Here is a 16,877-nt window from a genome sequence, read left to right on the forward strand (position 1 = left end):
GTAGCATTTGGCACACAAAATGCTTGCTCAATATCAAGTAAATAATCAGATGGCACAGGGAGTATCTCATGCAAAAGCTTCTCTACAAAAGTAGGTAAATTTACATTACTAGGCAAATTTTTAATACCAATAATATGTACATTGAATCTGCTCATGAAGGCCTCCACTTGGGAAATTCTGACAGAGAAATTTTTGAAAAAAGCTTGTGTCATAGTTTCGTTCGTTGTCAGCCTATCTTGTAGCTCGTTAACCTTCACCTCCAATTTTTTGCCAAGAAGTGTTAATTAAATCCATAGCCCCTTGCAGGACGGTGATGGAACTTTGAATTGAATCCAACCTCTTGGCTTGCTCCGCAAATTGCGAAGATAAAGTTTTTATCAGAGTAAATAATTCCCCTATATCTTCTGTTCTCAGAGCTTTTGCCCAGGGAGGTACAGGGGGAGTGGGCAGTGATGCAGTCCCTTTCTTTCTCCTCACTGTAGCCATGTTTCTCTTCAAACAAATCTTTCAGGTCCTCAAATATTCTCAAATATTGTTGATATTTCTTAAACCATACCTCGGATGTTGCTGATATTTCTTAATCCATATATTACAATGGAACATGTCAGCCCTGTTTTCTCCTATTAGATAGGAGTTTCAAAACAGCTTTTTGCGATGGTTAAGCTCTGAGAGGGTAGTCTTGGAATTCAGCACACCTGCTGCCTCGCAGAGAGTACTTTTCTCCAAGATCTTATCCAGATGCTGCCTTGCCCCCCCTTTTAATTCCAGGGGGGAGATGGAAAGATTTTTCAACATTTTAAAAAGCTGTTTGAGATAGCGTCCCGCGGAGGCTCCATGGAATGCTGCGAGGGCAACATTGGTTACAACCGGGAGTTTTTCTTGATGTTCATCTGGAACCGCTTCCTGTAACTTGAGCCCATTATTCTGTGTCCTGCACTCTGAGATGATCAAAAAGAGATCCTGGCCTTCCTCTGTGGGACAAATTTTCAAGTACTTGAAGAGCGCTATCATATCTCCCCTCAGTCTTCTCTTCTCAAGGCTAAACATGCCCAGTTCTTTCAGTCTCTCCTCAAGTCAAGGTATATTATGTCCACAGCATTCCCACAGTCCACAAGGGAGGTTCTCTGATCAAACAAATGAGATCAGATTAGTCTGACAGGATTTGTTCTTGACAAATCCATGTTGGTTTCAAGTAATCACTGCATTGTTTTCAAGGTGCTCACAATGGATGGCTTTATAATCTGCTCCAGAATTTTCCCAGGGATTGATGTCAGACTGGCTGGTCTGTAGTTCCCAGGTTCCCCTTTTTGCCCTTTTTGAAGATAGGGACAACATTAGCCCTCCTCCAGTCATCTGACATTTCACCCATCCTCCATGATTTCTGAAAGATAATAGACAGTAGTTCTGAGAACTCTTCTGCCAGTTCCTTTATTACTCTAGGATGCAGTTCATTTAGCCCTGGAGATTTGAACTCATTCAAAGTAATTAGGTGTTCCTTGACCATATGCCTATCGATCTCAAGCTGCAATCCTGCCCCTTCAGCCTCCACTTCGCCTTTGCCAGGGGGGTCATAGACCCTCTTTTGGGAGAAGACTGAGCCAAAGTAGGAATTGAGCACTTCTGCCTTTTCTTTGTCATCTGTTATCATTTTGCCATCCTTATTTAACAAATGTGTTATTTAGGCAATATGCATATGGTATGGTATCCTAGGCTGTGGCTATTTCCAGCTTCACCATTACCTTGGAACTGGATGGCTGTCAGTGACAGAGTGGTGGACCCAAGTCATAGATTAGTCTGTGTCACTGGAATAGACACATCAAGTCTATGCAACTGAAGCTTTCATGCAACTGACACTACCATTCCATGTTACAAGAACCTAACGGGGGCTGTGTTTCCATGACAAAGGAAGGAGAAGCTAATGGAGGAGTACTGGATTTTTTTTAAAGGAATCAGCTTTGCTGCGCTTTGGTCCATGCAGGGCTCCACGAGCAGTAAAAATCACTTCACAGAACATACTTTCTGGTGGGAGTGGGAGGTGAACATCATCTGACTGGCAGGGGCTGCTCTACCAATAAGAGAGGCTTCCCCCCTGTCCCCCCACTTTCTCCTTTCCCCTGAAAGTCCAGATGCTCCTGCATTCCAGGAGCAAGCCTCATTGAGTGCAGTGGGAGTCACTTCTGAGTAGACACACATATGCTTGTACTGGGAAAGGGGGGGAGGAGAAACAAAGATGGGAAACCAGCCCCCATTTTAGCCCACAGGATCTCTATAATGAAGGGTCAAAGTAGTTACTTCCTAAGGCAATAAACCAAAGAAAGGAGAATCGGAGCCTTGAGATCGGGCTTTACTGCACTTAGGGAATTGGGCTTTCAACTGTGCCATGTCAATTGACGGGGATCTCTGTATGTTCTGATGTGGGCATTCAGAGGGCAAGCATTCATCACAATGGGAGTTACTCCGGAGGAGACACTAATTGGTTTGCGCAGGGATGGGAAACACACAGGAAACACCCCTTGACCAGGGTCACGGTGAAAGGCACACCCCTGGGCAGGGCTAGCATACCCAAGGTCAATGCAGGGGTTGGGGCACACAGCAACTATGTCGAGGAGAACCTGACTTAAGGAAAAGAATCAGACCATAAGCAGTCTCAGGAAATCCAGTTTTTTCCCTGGTAAACTTTGGGGTGGCTGCTGGATGGCCACAATGTCGTGTATCCCTAATGACCTCCACACGCAGCCAGCTCAGAGTAAATTGCTGGTGGAAACACCCCCTTGGTCAGACAAAAGGGAAATGGAAAAGGTATAGTTTACTCTCCTTTCCTTCCTTCTGAACCATGCTTTTATTGTGCAGGCCAGGCAGGTGTTGTTGTCGTTTTTAACCTCGTAGCATGCTTCCTCTCTCAACCTTCATTGCACCCCACGGGAAATTTACTAGAAGCTGTTAGTGGCTTGAGCAGGCCAGTTCTGTTCCCCCCATTCCAGCCCCCCTTTTCTTCATCTGGTACTCTAACAATCCACTGCTCAATTGTGCTGAATATTATGTAAATCCTGGGAGCTTACTGGTCCTTACTGGGTCATATTTTTCTTTTAGTTTATATACTTCTGTAAACCTAGGGAGTCTCCTGAGTCTAGAAATCACTAGCTTATTTTTGGTTGGCCCCATTTCATTTACAGAGTGACAGGCATAACCATATTAATTTGATACTAGAGGGAATAATGACCAAATCAATAGCATTTAACAGATTATAATATTTTCTAGGATTAAAAAACTCAACAACTTGGAGCTTAAGCAGAGTTATAAATTATAAATTAAAGCTCTTATAACTGAAGTCATGCTCCAAAGTGCTTGGAAATTGTACCTTAACTTGCATGCCATGTAACCAGTAAAGATGTTTTACATTCTCATGTTTTGTGCTTGCTTACCACTTAGGCTCCATGCACCAGCACTCCGCTTTTGTCTTTCAGTCCCAATAATCTTCCTCTGCAAGTTGGGGGCAATACTGAGAAAAAAAAAAAGAGCAGTTAGTACCCAGGTGCCCTTGCCCACCAACTAGGGACGGTGGAGAAATCCTCAATGGATACAAATGAGTTTGGATTTCTATGAATCTATGAATCCACCCTGTGGGTTCCAGAGCAGGCTGGCGTTTTCCGAATTACATGGACTCCACAGATTCGTAGAATGGCTTTTTACTGGGGGGGGGGGGGATTTGCACAAATGCGCATTTGCACAAGTGGAACAAAATTCTGTAAAAAAAAATCTGATTCCATCACTGAGCGAATGATAGGGCAAAAGATACCTGACAATCCGCAAAACACAGATGGACCGGATTTCACACCATCTGTACATCCCCAGCCACTGCCCAACTCTCTTCCATCTAAGTTTTTGTTTGCGTTCAGGAGAATGGCAATGAAGGTTTATCGCTGCAGGATGTGACAGCCAGGAATTGGGACACATGGTTCTGTTGTCATGGGGCAGCAAGGTGCTTGGGGGCAAAGTTTACAAGACATCAAGGAGTGCGGAATAGTGTATATGGAAAGGGAGTATTTGCACATGGGCCCAGGAGTAAAGAGAGGAGGCACAACATTTGGGGGTTAAATGTGGGCTACAACTGTATTAAGTATTTCAAATGAGTCACACTGCCTCTGATCTGATTACCTCGGGATAGGTGAGGGGGGCAGGCCCCAAACTCTGGTCCCTGTTCTTCCCAAGTCAAGTAGCCCTGAAAAGCACATCTAAAGAAGCCCCTTTCATCCTCAAAATGCTGTCTCACAAAGACATAGCCCTAACTTCCTATTCTACCTTTACCTGAAAGGTATGGCCTATTGCATAGCCAAATTAAATCGTTTATTTTTTTAATTTAAAAATTTAATTTAATTTAAATTTGATTTCTAGCCTGCTCTTCCTCACAAAGAGCCCAGGGCAGATAACAACTTACATTAAACACTATACAACACACAGACGCCATTTAAGTCATAAATTAAAATCACAAATATATATTAAAATGCAATAAAACCATCATCAGCAAGATCAACAGAAAAGCAAATAAAGCACTTGGCTATACTGCAAAAGCTTGCACAAATAAGTATGTTTTTAACCTGCACCTAAATGATAGCAGCATGCGGGGGCGGGGGAGCCCAATCTCTAGACAAATGGAGGTCCATAACCCAATCCCCAAGGGAGGCTGCTTCCCAGCATTGCAGTGCCATGTGTGTGTGTGTGGGGGGGGTGCTACAAAGGACCTGTCCCTGTAGCCAATTTGTACCAGGGGCGGGGGCGATTCTAACTCAGCCCCAGTGGTGACCATCTTACTGGAGGGGATGTACTATGGGCCTGTGCCTGCCAGTTTGGGTGTATGGGAAAGAAACAAGGAAAGCTGTCTAAGAGGAAATCCAGATTTGGGGGCTTTCTTTCTTCAGAGAATCCCTCAGAACTTCTCAGCTCTAGTTCCATTACTTTTTTTGCCTCAGGAACTATTAACCCTTTAGCCATTGATATGCTAGGCAACCAGCATACCCAGAATTGGTTACATGCACACACAAGCACCACATGGCTTAACCTTCAGCTGCTGTTTGTCTGTGTGCTTGACAATGCATGATGAGCAAGAGGCCCAGAAAAGATCCACAACAGAACAGCATGAGTTGGGTTGAAGGAGCCAAAGCCACCTCTCCTTGAAGTGGGAGAGCCTTGCCGTGGCAGTTTCCACAAAGGAATGTCTGCAGCACTTTACCAACTCTTCCAACAGTAATTGAGATTCCTGAATCCTTAATGCCTTAATCTCTGTGAAAGGAAGTATAACCTTCCTGGCTACAGGTCTCAGCCCACTGCGGGGTACAGGCTGGACACCAGGCAATTGCTGATTATGATGATTGGAAAGGGACCCTGAGGTTCAATAAAGGTGTTACAGTTCTAAATCTTTGGCCTCCTTCACACTCCTGCCACCTTTGTTACTTACAAAGTACGGTCATGCCCATGGTTGTTTCCTTTCTGAAGGGTATTTTTTTCATATTATACATGTTTTACTGAGTTTTTAAGATACTGTATGCATTGATCAGATTATGAAAGATGACCCCTAGATTTTTAATCTAATTGTATTTATAAAATATTCTTTAATCTTTATGAAATATAATCATTACAAGCTTTTAATTCAAAAGAATGTTCTATGCATATCATTAATGACACAGGAATTGGAGAAATATACAACTGCTGCATTTTCTTCAAACACAAGGTGGTGCCATTGCACAAAGCACTAGAAATCAGACGCTTTGCCAGAAAGCTCTGACCATTAGACAAAGGCAGCTCAAAGGAAAAGGCAGAAGCTCTTCATTGAAACAATATCTGCAGAAATTTTAGCAGTCAAACACTGCCGCATCTATTTACAAAAAAAGTGCATCAGAGCAAAAGGTTCCAGTTGGGGATTATAACAGATGAAAGGGAAGCTACAGTAGCTGCTTTACGAAGAGCCACATTGAGATTCAGATCTGCTTTAGGAGAGGCTGGGAAAATGGAAATATGCTACCATAGCAGGCAAGTTTGCTATTTTTTTATATATCTATGTAGTTGTGGGGTGGTTTGTGAGCCTTTCCACTATTCAATGCCAGAGGAAAAGAAAAGTGGGTCTCTGGTGGCTAATTTGCTAAAAGATCTGAAAGTGGATGCAAAAGAGCTGTCTGCTCGGAGAGCCCGGCTGGTTTCTAAGAGCTCCAAGCAGTATTTCCAGCTAGATCCTCATTCTGGGAATGTGATGTTAAAGGATAAAATAGACCGAGAGGCTCTGTGTGGCCAGAATGACCCTTGTGTTCTCCTCTCTGAAATCGTGCTGGAAAACCCACTGCAGCTACACAGAATCGAAGTTCAAATAGAGGACGTGAATGATAATTCCCCCAAATTCTCTAAAAACCAATTCCTTTTTAAAATACCTGAGCAAACTCCTACGAATACCCGAATTCCTTTGGAGAGAGCTCAAGATTCAGACAAAGGAGAAAACGCTATTAAGAATTACACACTTGGTCCTAATGAACATTTTAGGCTGGATGTGCAAAGTCACATTGACGGCAGCAAATATGCAGAACTGGTACTGGAGAAACCATTAGACCGTGAGCTGAATCCAGAGATTTCCCTAGTTCTGTCAGCTGTGGATGGAGGGATTCCACAAAGAAGTGGCAGTGCACAAATTATTGTTGATGTTCTGGATACGAATGATAATGTTCCTCAGTTTAATAAATCTGTATACAAAGTGAAACTGATGGAAAACAGCCCTTTGCATACATTGGTCACTAAAGTTGAAGCCATCGACAAGGATATTGGTTCCAATGCTCACATCACTTATTCCTTCGGTGAAGTGGGTGAAAATGTGCTCAAATCATTCCAGTTACATAAACATACCGGTGAACTTACCCTTGCAGGGAACATTGATTATGAAGAAAACAGTAATTATGACCTGAACATCAGAGCCACGGATGGAGGAGGGCTCTCTGCATACTGCAAAGTCATTGTGGAGGTTGAGGATGAGAACGACAATGTCCCAGAGGTGACGGTAACCTCCAACACCAGTCCCTTGCCAGAAGACTCTCCCGCAGACACTGTGGTGGCCCTCTTCAGTGTCACGGACCGGGACTCTGGAGACAATGGCAGAACCGCCTGCACCACTGAGACAAACCTGCCCTTTGGGCTCAAAGCCACTGAGAACAGCTATTACCAGCTTGTGACCCAACGGCCACTGGACAGAGAAGATGTCTCTGAGTATAACGTCACGATCACAGCTACTGACCGAGGCTCCCCCAGGCTCACTTCAGTGAGAGTGATTAACGTTCAAATCTCAGATGTCAATGACAACCCTCCGGTGTTTGGAACATCCCTCTATGAAATGCAGTTACGGGAAAACAATATTCCAGGCCTGCTGATCGGTTCAATCCATGCCGTTGACCTGGACATGGAACAGAATGCCAAAGTGACCTACTCGCTTTTGCCTGGGAAGATCAGGGGTGGTCCCGCATCCTCCTACATCTCCATCAACTCTGAAACGGGGAACCTGTATGCCATTCGATCCGTTGATTATGAGGACATAAAAGATTTCCATGTGACAGTGAGGGCTGTGGATAAAGGGTCCCCTCCACTGAGCTCAGAGGTTGTTGTCCATGTGCATATAGTGGATGAAAATGACAATGCCCCCTTCATCCTCTACCCTCTTCAGAATAGCACCTCCCTGTCAAATGACCTGGTTCCCCGGGCAGCAGACACTGGCTACCTGGTCACCAAGGTAGTGGCCGCAGACAGAGATTCTGGTCAGAACTCTTGGCTTTCCTATCAACTGCTGCGGGCCACAGATCCTGGTCTGTTCACTGTGGGGGCCCAGAATGGAGAAGTGAGAACCACGAGGCCAGTGAATAACCGAGACAGCTTCAAACAGAACCTTATTGTGGCAGTCAGAGATAACGGACGCCCTCCCCAGTCCACCTCTGCAACACTGAGAATTCTTCTGGTGGACGGCTTCTCCGACCCTTATATGAAAATGCTGGCTGTCCCAAAGGATGAGGTAGCAGAGGAGGAAGACCGTAGCCTGACGACGTATTTGATCATATGCTTGGCTGCCATCTCATCTGTTTTTCTCCTTTCTGTAACGGTGTTTACTGCACTCAAGATTCAGAAACAAAGGAAGTCCTTGGGGACCCATAACTCTGCGTCTACTTTTCCTGTGGGACCCAATTCCCAAGAGAACGGTGTGGATTCTGGTACTGGATCGCTTTCCCAGGCCTACAACTATGAGGTGTGCTTAGCTGGTGGGTCGCTAAGCAGCGAGTTCCGGTTCCTCAGGCCTCTATTTCCTGTTTTTTCTGTGGAGCCTCCTAACACTCAGGTGGATCCAAGGAATTCAGCTGGTTCCCAAGAACTCCCTAGTCATGCGAGGAAAGTAAACTCATGAACCAGGTGAGAATTTGATCTGAATCCTTTCCATATAGTTTTAAATTTAAATTTCCTAAGATTTGAATATCTAATAAAACCCTTGGCAATGTATATATGGTTTGGTCCCACAGAATCAATGAGAGAAGCCTTAATGAAGGAGATCCTTAAAATGGTTAAATGGTTTCAAGTGATTCTCAAAAACTCTCCAGGCTATTTTTTTATCTCTGATAAAAAACACCAGTGCTTTCTGTCAGTGCTGAAGTGCACTGATAACTGTTTCGGCAGATCACCCATTGAGTATGCTGCTTTTCTGGCATTATTTCCTGCTTTCTATTCTGTATTATACAAAATAACGCAGCAGATGTCATCGTGTGTGCTACAAGGCCTAAATGTGCAAGAGGGATATGGCAGCACCATAATGGGATCATATTGATATGACACAAGGTGTACATCTGGCCCAGTCTTGTGAAAAGGTAACTGATATGTGAAATGAGAAGAATTATTTAATTATATTTTAAATCCATAATGTGTGAATGGTTAAACAGTAATTGTCAGGTACAACCTAGTATAGTCTGTTGATGCTTGAGTCCCACTGAAAGAACAAGACAAGTGCAAATGCTCTGGTTTTCAAGCATCATGAATCAAGTTGTCTTTTTCTTTATGCACATACTGAGGAAAATAATGACCTCATTTATGAATGGCAGCCCATCTATAACATCTAAATAAACATGTATCTAAATCTAATCAATATTGGGCTGCTTTTCTGTGGACAATATATGATGCTAATACGTTTTTCTCCATTAAACCACAAGGTAGCAGCATTGGCAAACACATTCTTTACAAATCAGTCAGAATCTTGTTTTGTAGAAACAGAAACTAGAAACAGACAGCTAGAAACAGAATTGAAGCATAGGGAAGCAGGAACTTTGTCTGTGATGGAAATATAAAAATTAAGAGTGTAACATGGCAGACAATTTCCACAGTAAGACATATAGTCACAGGAGAGAAGCAGAAATTTTGCATTTTTGACAGAACTTCAAGATCTTACTAGGAAAAGACTGGAAACTTGGAAGATGGCTTCACAAACACGCAAGATCTGTACCTCTTGCTCCTGCTGTTTGTGTCTGGAGTATTATCTTTCTCAATCCACTATTCTGTGCCTGAAGAAAAGAAAAGTGGGTCTCTGGTGGCTAATGTGCTGAAGAATTTGAATCTGGGAATAGGGGAGCTCTCTGCTCGCAGAGCCCAGCTGGTTTCCAAAAGCACAAAACAATATTTCCATCTTGATACCCACTCTGGGAGTTTGTTGATAAATGAAAAAAATAATCCAAGAAGCTTTGTGTGGCCAGGCAGAGCCTTGCTTACATCTGTCCTAGATTGTACTGGACAATACCTTACAGGTCTACAGTACTGAACTTCAAATACAAGATGAGAATGATAATTCCCCCAAATTCTCTAAAAATGAATTTGAGCTGGAAATTCCTGAGAACGTTCTGACAAATACGCGATTCCCCTTGGAATCTGCCCAAGATGAAGACCTGGGAGAAAACAGCATCCAAAACTACACGCTCAATCCTCATGAGCATTTCTGGCTTGATGTGCAAAGGAACAAGGATGGAAGGAAATATGTGGATCTTGTTCTGGAGAAGCCACTAGACAGAGAGAAGGAGGCACACTTTGGACTAACTCTCACGGCTGTTGATGGAGGTATGCCACAGAGAACAGGCACAGTTCAAATGAACATTAATGTACTGGACAGTAATGATAACTTTCCTCAGTTCACTCAGTCTGAATATATAGTAAAGGAAAATAACCCATGGGATACTCTAGTCTCCAAAGTGGAAGCCAGCAATTTAGATTTGGGTTCAAATGCACAGATCACCTACTTGTTCCATAGGGTGCATGAAAAAATATACAATTTGTTTCATTTAAATGAAAGGACTCTCCCCTGGACAAAGTGGTGGCCATCTTCAGCATCACAGACCAGGACTCTGGGGACAATGGCAAAACTGTCTGTTCCATAGAGATAAATCTCCCCTTTGGACTCAAAGCCACCGAGAACAACTACTACCAGTTTATAATCCATAGTCCCCTAGATAGAGAGAAAGTCCCCAAATATAATGTTACTTGGGCTCTCCTAGGCTCACCTCAACAAGAATGATCAATGTTCAAATTTCAGATGTCAATGACAACCCTCCAGCATTTGAAAAGTTTTTACATGAAATGCAGATTTGAGAAAACAACATTCCAGGTCTGCTAATTGGCTCAGTCCATGCTGTTGATCTGGACATGGATGCCAAGGTGACCTACTCGCTATTGCCTGGGAAGGTTGGTGATGGCCCTGTGGCCGTTTACATCTCTGTCAGCTCTGCAACAGGGAATGTGTATGTGCTCAGATCCCTGGATTATGAGCAGATAAAGGACTTCCAAGTTACAGTAAGGGCAGCAGATGGCGGTTCTCCTCCACTGAGCTCAGAAGCTACTGTCCGAGTCATTGTCATAGATGAAAATGACAATGCTCCCTTCTTCCTCGATCCCCTTCAGAACAGTACATCCCCCTGCAATGAGCTGGTTGCCAAGTTACCTTGGAGGCCGGTTACCTGGTCACCAAGGTGGTGGCCGTGGATGGAGATTCTGGTCAGAACTCTTGGCTTTCCTATGAACTGCTGAAGGCCACAGACCCTGGCCTTTTCAGCATAGGAGCACAGAATGGAGAAGTGAAAACCAGGAGACCACTGAGCGAGCGGGACACAAGCAAGCAGAGACTTGTTATCCTGGTCAGAGACAATGGGCTCCCTCCACAGTCCAATACTGCAATGCTCAGTATACTTCCGGTGGATGGCTTCTCAGATTCTTATATGAAGACAGTGGATGTCAGTCCACAAGAAAACAAAGAAGATGGGACCTTGACCATGTATTTGGTGATCTGCCTGGCTGCAGTCTTGTTTGTGTTCCTGGTTTGCATTGTGTCCTTTGTTATTATCAACATCTACAAGAAAGGTTCCGGAGAGACGTTTATCCCTGCACCTCCTCACTTCCCATCTGCCAGGCCTGATATCCCGGAGAACTGTCCCGATTCTCAGAGTGGGTCACTTTCCAGGGCTTTCCACTGTGATGTTTGCTTGATGGGTGGATCCTTAAGCAGTGAGTTCAGATTTCTCAGGCCTCTCATTCCTGTTTTATCTGTGGGAGACCCAAACATCCCTGTGAGCCACAGGACCTCATCTGGTTCCCAAGGTATTGCTGAACAGATTGCAGATAAAGAATCAAAAGAACCAGTGAGCAAAATGCCACATGATTAAATTATATTGGACTTTTTAGAATAAAGCAGGATAGGACTGAAACAGCTTTTTTGTTTAGCAATCAGTTACTTTTTATATCCATTTCTTCCCATCACCCTGTTTCTGTTGATTTTACATATTGCTTGTTGTTCAGTCGTTCAGTCGTGTCCAACTCTTCGTGACCCCATGGACCATAGCACGCCAGGCCTTCCTGTCCTGCACTCTACTTGTTGCTAAGTTATCAAATGTTCCTGTTTCTAATATTTCTGGTAACTCTGTGCTTGCTTTCGCTTTATAACCTCCTGCACCTATTGTCCTACTCACTTGATCTCCTTTCCAGTAAGATTCCTCTTATGATTGTGAGTGTATGTGTGTGGGGGGGATATCCTAATTATTGTTGGTTTTACTGCTCACCAGAACCCACTGCAGTGATTTTCCTGTCGCTCTCCCCTAGGCATCAGGATTATGGCCTCAGCTTCTCTGAGGTGCTTGCAAGCTCCTCTCAAACTTTGACTTTGTTTCCCAGGGAAATGCAGCAGTGCCTCTTCCAATCCCAGAAACTGTCCAGGTATCTATATAAGAATACGGTAGTGTAACACTTATTACTAGAGAACTACTGGTCTGATTTTACTCATTATTTTTAAAACTGAAACCTGAGCAGTGTAGACATGTAGAAAATTTTGAAACTTTGAAAACATTCAAAGCTCAAGCTTTAATAGCAAAATAGTATGTTTATTTGCTCCATGCCAAACAGTCTCCTTTTGCTCTATGGTTCAGTGCCGGTTTATTTGCTGTGTGCCAAACAGCGCCTGATCTGACATCATGTGTTTTCAACCTTTATTACCGGCATCCTCCCACTTTCCTTTTTTCTGTTTCTGTTTGGGTTTGCTTTTATTTGTTTTGCTTCACAGGCAGGCTTCACAGGGGGCTGGTAGGCCTTGGGGCAGTTTCTAGGGGCAATGGCCATTCTCTCCCCCCTCGGATTGGTTTGTTTTGAATGAGACAAATCAGAGAGCGAGGAGGGAGGGGTTGTTGCTGCTCCTTCCTTGATGTCCTGCATGCAGGTGGAGTTTGTGTATTTGTGTGTGTGTATGTGTGAGTGTCTGAGTGAGGGGGGTAGTGGGCAGGGTACAAGACGAGCACCATATTGGATGGCTCAGGGCAGGTGAAAGAAAAGGGGTGGGTCTGTCTGTGCTTTCATGTAATGGGATGGGGTTCTTATTGGATAGAGGGAGGCTAATTGTGTGGGTGAATGAGAGGGAGGGAGGTGGGCTGGAAGACCCTGTTTGCTAAGGCAGGGGGAGGCTTTCTTTAATGTAGTGAGAAGAGGTCTTATAATTGGGGTGCTCATTGAGGGGAAGCTGATGCAGGACATAATTGGAAAGTTGAGAGAGGAAGAGGGAGGGAAGGAAGGAAATGCCCCTGAAAGTTGTTGCGTCGCAAGGGAAATGGTCAAACATATTTTCATCAAATCATTCTTGGACTACTAGCACCCGTGGCGACACAGGCTTTACACTCGTTCACAAAGGGCTCCGTCACACGGGTGGAGAATTCCACAACAATGCTGGTTCTTTCCCCATTCAGTATCATTGCAGGACTGGGTCGTTCTCTTTAGATGGCTGTCCCCGTCATATTATTTTTCATTTCTTTCCTTCTCACAGGGGTGGTGATGCTGCTCAGAGGCATCACCGCCTTTCTGCAAAGAAGCATGACACGTGCTCGGGGTGTAGCAATAATTCCTCCCTGGTTCCTGCCCCTTTCCCTCCCCTTGCACGTTACTGCTGGATAGGGGCTGACAAGCAGACAGCCCCCACCAATCAATCTCCCCGCCTCCCCATTCAGTGTTTTTGACAATCTCTGCCTTTTGCTGAGCCATTTACTCTCTGGGAATGCACAGCAGGGGGACATCCCAGCAGGTCAGAAGGCCAGCACACTGCTCTGCCAACCTGCCACTCAGCCACCTTGTTCAGAATGCTGCAGGTCAAAAATGGTGAGGACCCAAAATGGCACAGGCACAGGAATGCGACATGCTCCACAGCCCATCGTCACTGCCTTTGCCATCATGACCACACCCCCAACAACCCAAAACAACCGCCCACAGCCGCCCAAACACAGCAGTTCATTCATGCTAGGGGAGAAATACGTGGGGAGGTCATGGCTTTCCATTTGTGCATATCTGGGAAAATACCACTTTTTTCTGTTTGAGGAAAACACGGGATAGGTAGGTGGAAATGGTGGGATAATGACTGGATTATTAAGATGTCATGTAATGGACCCGCACAATTCAGTGAGTGGTCAATCATGAATGTGCAATAAACTGGAGGTGTAGAGACTCCAAAGAATGTGGAGGATGTGACACATTTTTTTTTCTATTTCATCAATGCCTGTTACCTCAGTGCCTTACATGATACCATACAACATGTCTAATTCTGGTAAACTAAAGAAGAAGCTTCTTATAGACATATAAGAAGTTTCTTATCCAGGTGTTTGGTTAACAGCTAGATAAGAAAAAGAAAATTTGGAACAGGTGGCAAAAATCAGTAAAATAAAATAAAATTAGGTACCAAATATAAAGTTTCTAGCTTATGCATAATTCCTAAGCCCATTATCTCAACATCACTGAAACCTATTTTTCATGTAAACCTAACTACTGCAGTTATACTCAAATTAATTAATTATCTAATTAGATTCCTTTCCATTGAATTCAAGGCAAGAACAACAAAACCCAAAAAACAAATAAAGCATCATCCATTAAAAACCTTGAAAATACATGCACGTGACATAAAACTCAGATTCAAAGGAGAAAAAAGTGAAGAAGAGCGAAAAAGCCTTTATAAATGAAAAAAGTGTTCACCATCCAACAGAAAGTGTATGAGGGACTCCCCAAGGAAGCTATTGCACAGGCACATGTCACAACAGAAAAGGTTCCACTCTACACACTGACAGTTTTTTAACCTCACAAATAGAAGGTACACAGAATAAGGCCTTATGCCTGACTTGAGAGAATGTGAAATTTCATATGGTGGTAGTCACCTGCCCAGGTCTTTGCCAGCCTTTAAGATAATAACAAGCACTTTGAATTAGGACTGAAAGCTAATGGACTCTGCTGCAGCAAGAATTGGAGTGGTACACTGGGCCAACTCACATGATCACTGGAGCTCACCGTGGTATACTTAAGGCAATGGGTTTTTGGAGGGTTGTTTCCCCCTCCAACAAGCCATGCCACCTGAGTTTGGACAACAAACCATGGCAACACCCCACCCACCCCGTCAGAGACAGAATATTCAAAATGGCTGCTGGCACCACAACCCAGTGTTGCTTAAATAAGCCACGGTGGGCTCCAGTGATAGTGCGAACCTGCTCACTCTCTCTAAACAGCCCCTGATGGGCAGTAGAGTATTCTACAGCAACTGTAGGTTCCAACCTGGCTCCAAAGGCAGCCTTATATTGTTGCTTGATGTTAACAGAGCATGGATGACTTCTGGGCAGATCCTGCTTCTGCTAATATGTAACTGCATTCTTCCCCCCTCCCCAGACCCTGATGTGTGGGAGCTATCTGTTGCCAGAAAGGTATGCAAAAACAGCCAAACACAGAAATGCTGAAAACCGTTGTGAGGCAGGAAACCATTTTGACTGGATGTGTTGATAATGTGTTTGTTTTGAAACAACAACAGAGAGATGAAGGGTTAATTGTAAAGGGAGAAAAAAACTATATATTTAACTGGTGGCCTGGACTAAAGAAGGTTACAGTGTTAATGTCAGGAGATTGTTAAATGGTTGCTTTGGAGCTATGGTAAACAAAGACTTGCTACATGTGAGGAGTTCTGCTTTATATCCTGATAGATGGAATCAAAAGGTGGTAGATTTGAAATGGCTGAATTGGAACATTCCAAAGTTGTCTGTTGGTCCTTTATTTGAAAATAGTGGGGGTGGAATTCTACCCACTAAAGAACTGATTGGCTGGAGAGTCCTGACAGGAGTGTATCTAAAGAGAGGTCCAGCACTGGAAGAGTCAGTCAGAGGCTTCCTTCACACGGAGCTTTTATCCTGCAATTGAGATTGCTCCTTCACGGAAGTTTGCGGGCTCTTTACATGACGCCCTGATCATCCAAGGCATCTCCTGCACTAAATGTCCTTTGTTCCGTTTTTAAATAGATCGCAGATAATGAGCTATCAAATTACCCCGTTGTGTTCCACTTGAGTTCCCTCCATGAAAAGAGTAAAACCAGCAAGAAGAGGAGCAAGACCAATGAAAGATAATGGCAGACTCAGATATGGGGAGAAGGAGGGGGAAAGGGGGGGAAGGAAGCGCGTGAAAAAGGGAGTCGTCGTGATCCTGCATTTAAAATGGAAGCAGAAAGTACCGTTTTAAATGCAGGATTTCAGACTGGTGCAGAGATGCACAGAGATAAGAAGAAGCCAGAAGAAAAGAAGAATCCAGCCGGAAGAGAAGCCAGAAAAGACCCAAGGAGTGGCTTAAGGGGAGCTGGAAGATGCATGAAAATGTTTAAACATCAGCTGAAGCTAAGGGCTGAGGAAAAACTGCAAGCAGGGGCTGAAATTGCTTGAGACAAGAGAAGGCCTGAGAGGTGGGAGAAGAAAAGTCCTGAGGCAGCCTTCAAGACAGAGCTGTGAACAGAGTATCAGCAGTGAACCGGAGGAGAAAGCAGTTGTGCTTGAGCATATAGGAACATGGCCTGAAGGAAGACAGTTAGCTAACGCCTCACAACCATTCAGTGAGTTTACTACAGCGAGTCTTTTAGGGTAACTAGCTAAAAGTCTGGTTTCGGAAAGGAAATTTTGCCTTAATATAGCAGCTTTTAAATGCTATAGCAACATCTGTGTAGCTATCCCTTAAAAAGAAATAGTAATTTAATTTAATATTAAATTAATATTAATTTAATATTTAATAAGCATTTAATGCATATTGCATTTAATAAACATTTTTCTATAGCTATAGTTTTATAACTATATTATTTACTTGGCTTGTGCCAAGGCATAGACTTATGCTGCACTATTACAGCATGTAATCCGGAAATTCTTAGAATCATAGAATAGTAGGGTTGGAAGGGACCTATAAGACCATCAAGTCCAACCCCCTGCTCACTGCAGGAATCTAAGTCAAAGCATCCCTGGCACATGGCTGTCCAGCCTTGTCTTGAATGCCTCCAGTGTAGGAGAGCCCAGCACCTCCTA

At 43.8% G+C, this 16,877-nt stretch overlaps 2 protein-coding genes and 1 pseudogene across 3 annotated transcripts in view; all 3 read left to right on the forward strand.

Annotated features, from left to right (window-relative positions):
• Positions 1 to 16,877, forward strand: part of LOC146347561 (protocadherin beta-16-like) — a 106,873-nt gene that overhangs the window by 30,307 nt on the left and 59,689 nt on the right. The gene's annotated exons all lie outside the window — the stretch shown is intronic.
• LOC146347563 (protocadherin beta-16-like) lies at positions 1,688 to 8,419 on the forward strand. Its single transcript, XM_084848238.1, has 3 exons — positions 1,688 to 1,696; positions 5,311 to 5,384; positions 6,058 to 8,419. The coding sequence occupies exons 1-3, from the start codon at positions 1,688 to 1,690 to the stop codon at positions 8,417 to 8,419; spliced, it is 2,445 nt and encodes an 814-aa protein (XP_084704364.1).
• On the forward strand, positions 8,416 to 15,941 carry LOC146347564 (protocadherin beta-3-like; annotated as a pseudogene).

This window comes from Heloderma suspectum, chromosome 4 (genome assembly GCF_057233095.1).
Source record: "Heloderma suspectum isolate Gila_16-S chromosome 4, 16-S_ref, whole genome shotgun sequence".
Lineage (NCBI taxonomy): Eukaryota > Metazoa > Chordata > Lepidosauria > Squamata > Helodermatidae > Heloderma > Heloderma suspectum.

What these genes read in the sequence shown, in the direction of transcription:
- LOC146347563 (XM_084848238.1), top strand. An exon ending in GATTGGAAAGGGACCCTGAG is followed by an intron (nt 5,385 to 6,057) that starts GTTCAATAAAGG and finishes ATATCTATGTAG; the next exon opens with TTGTGGGGTGGTTTGTGAGC.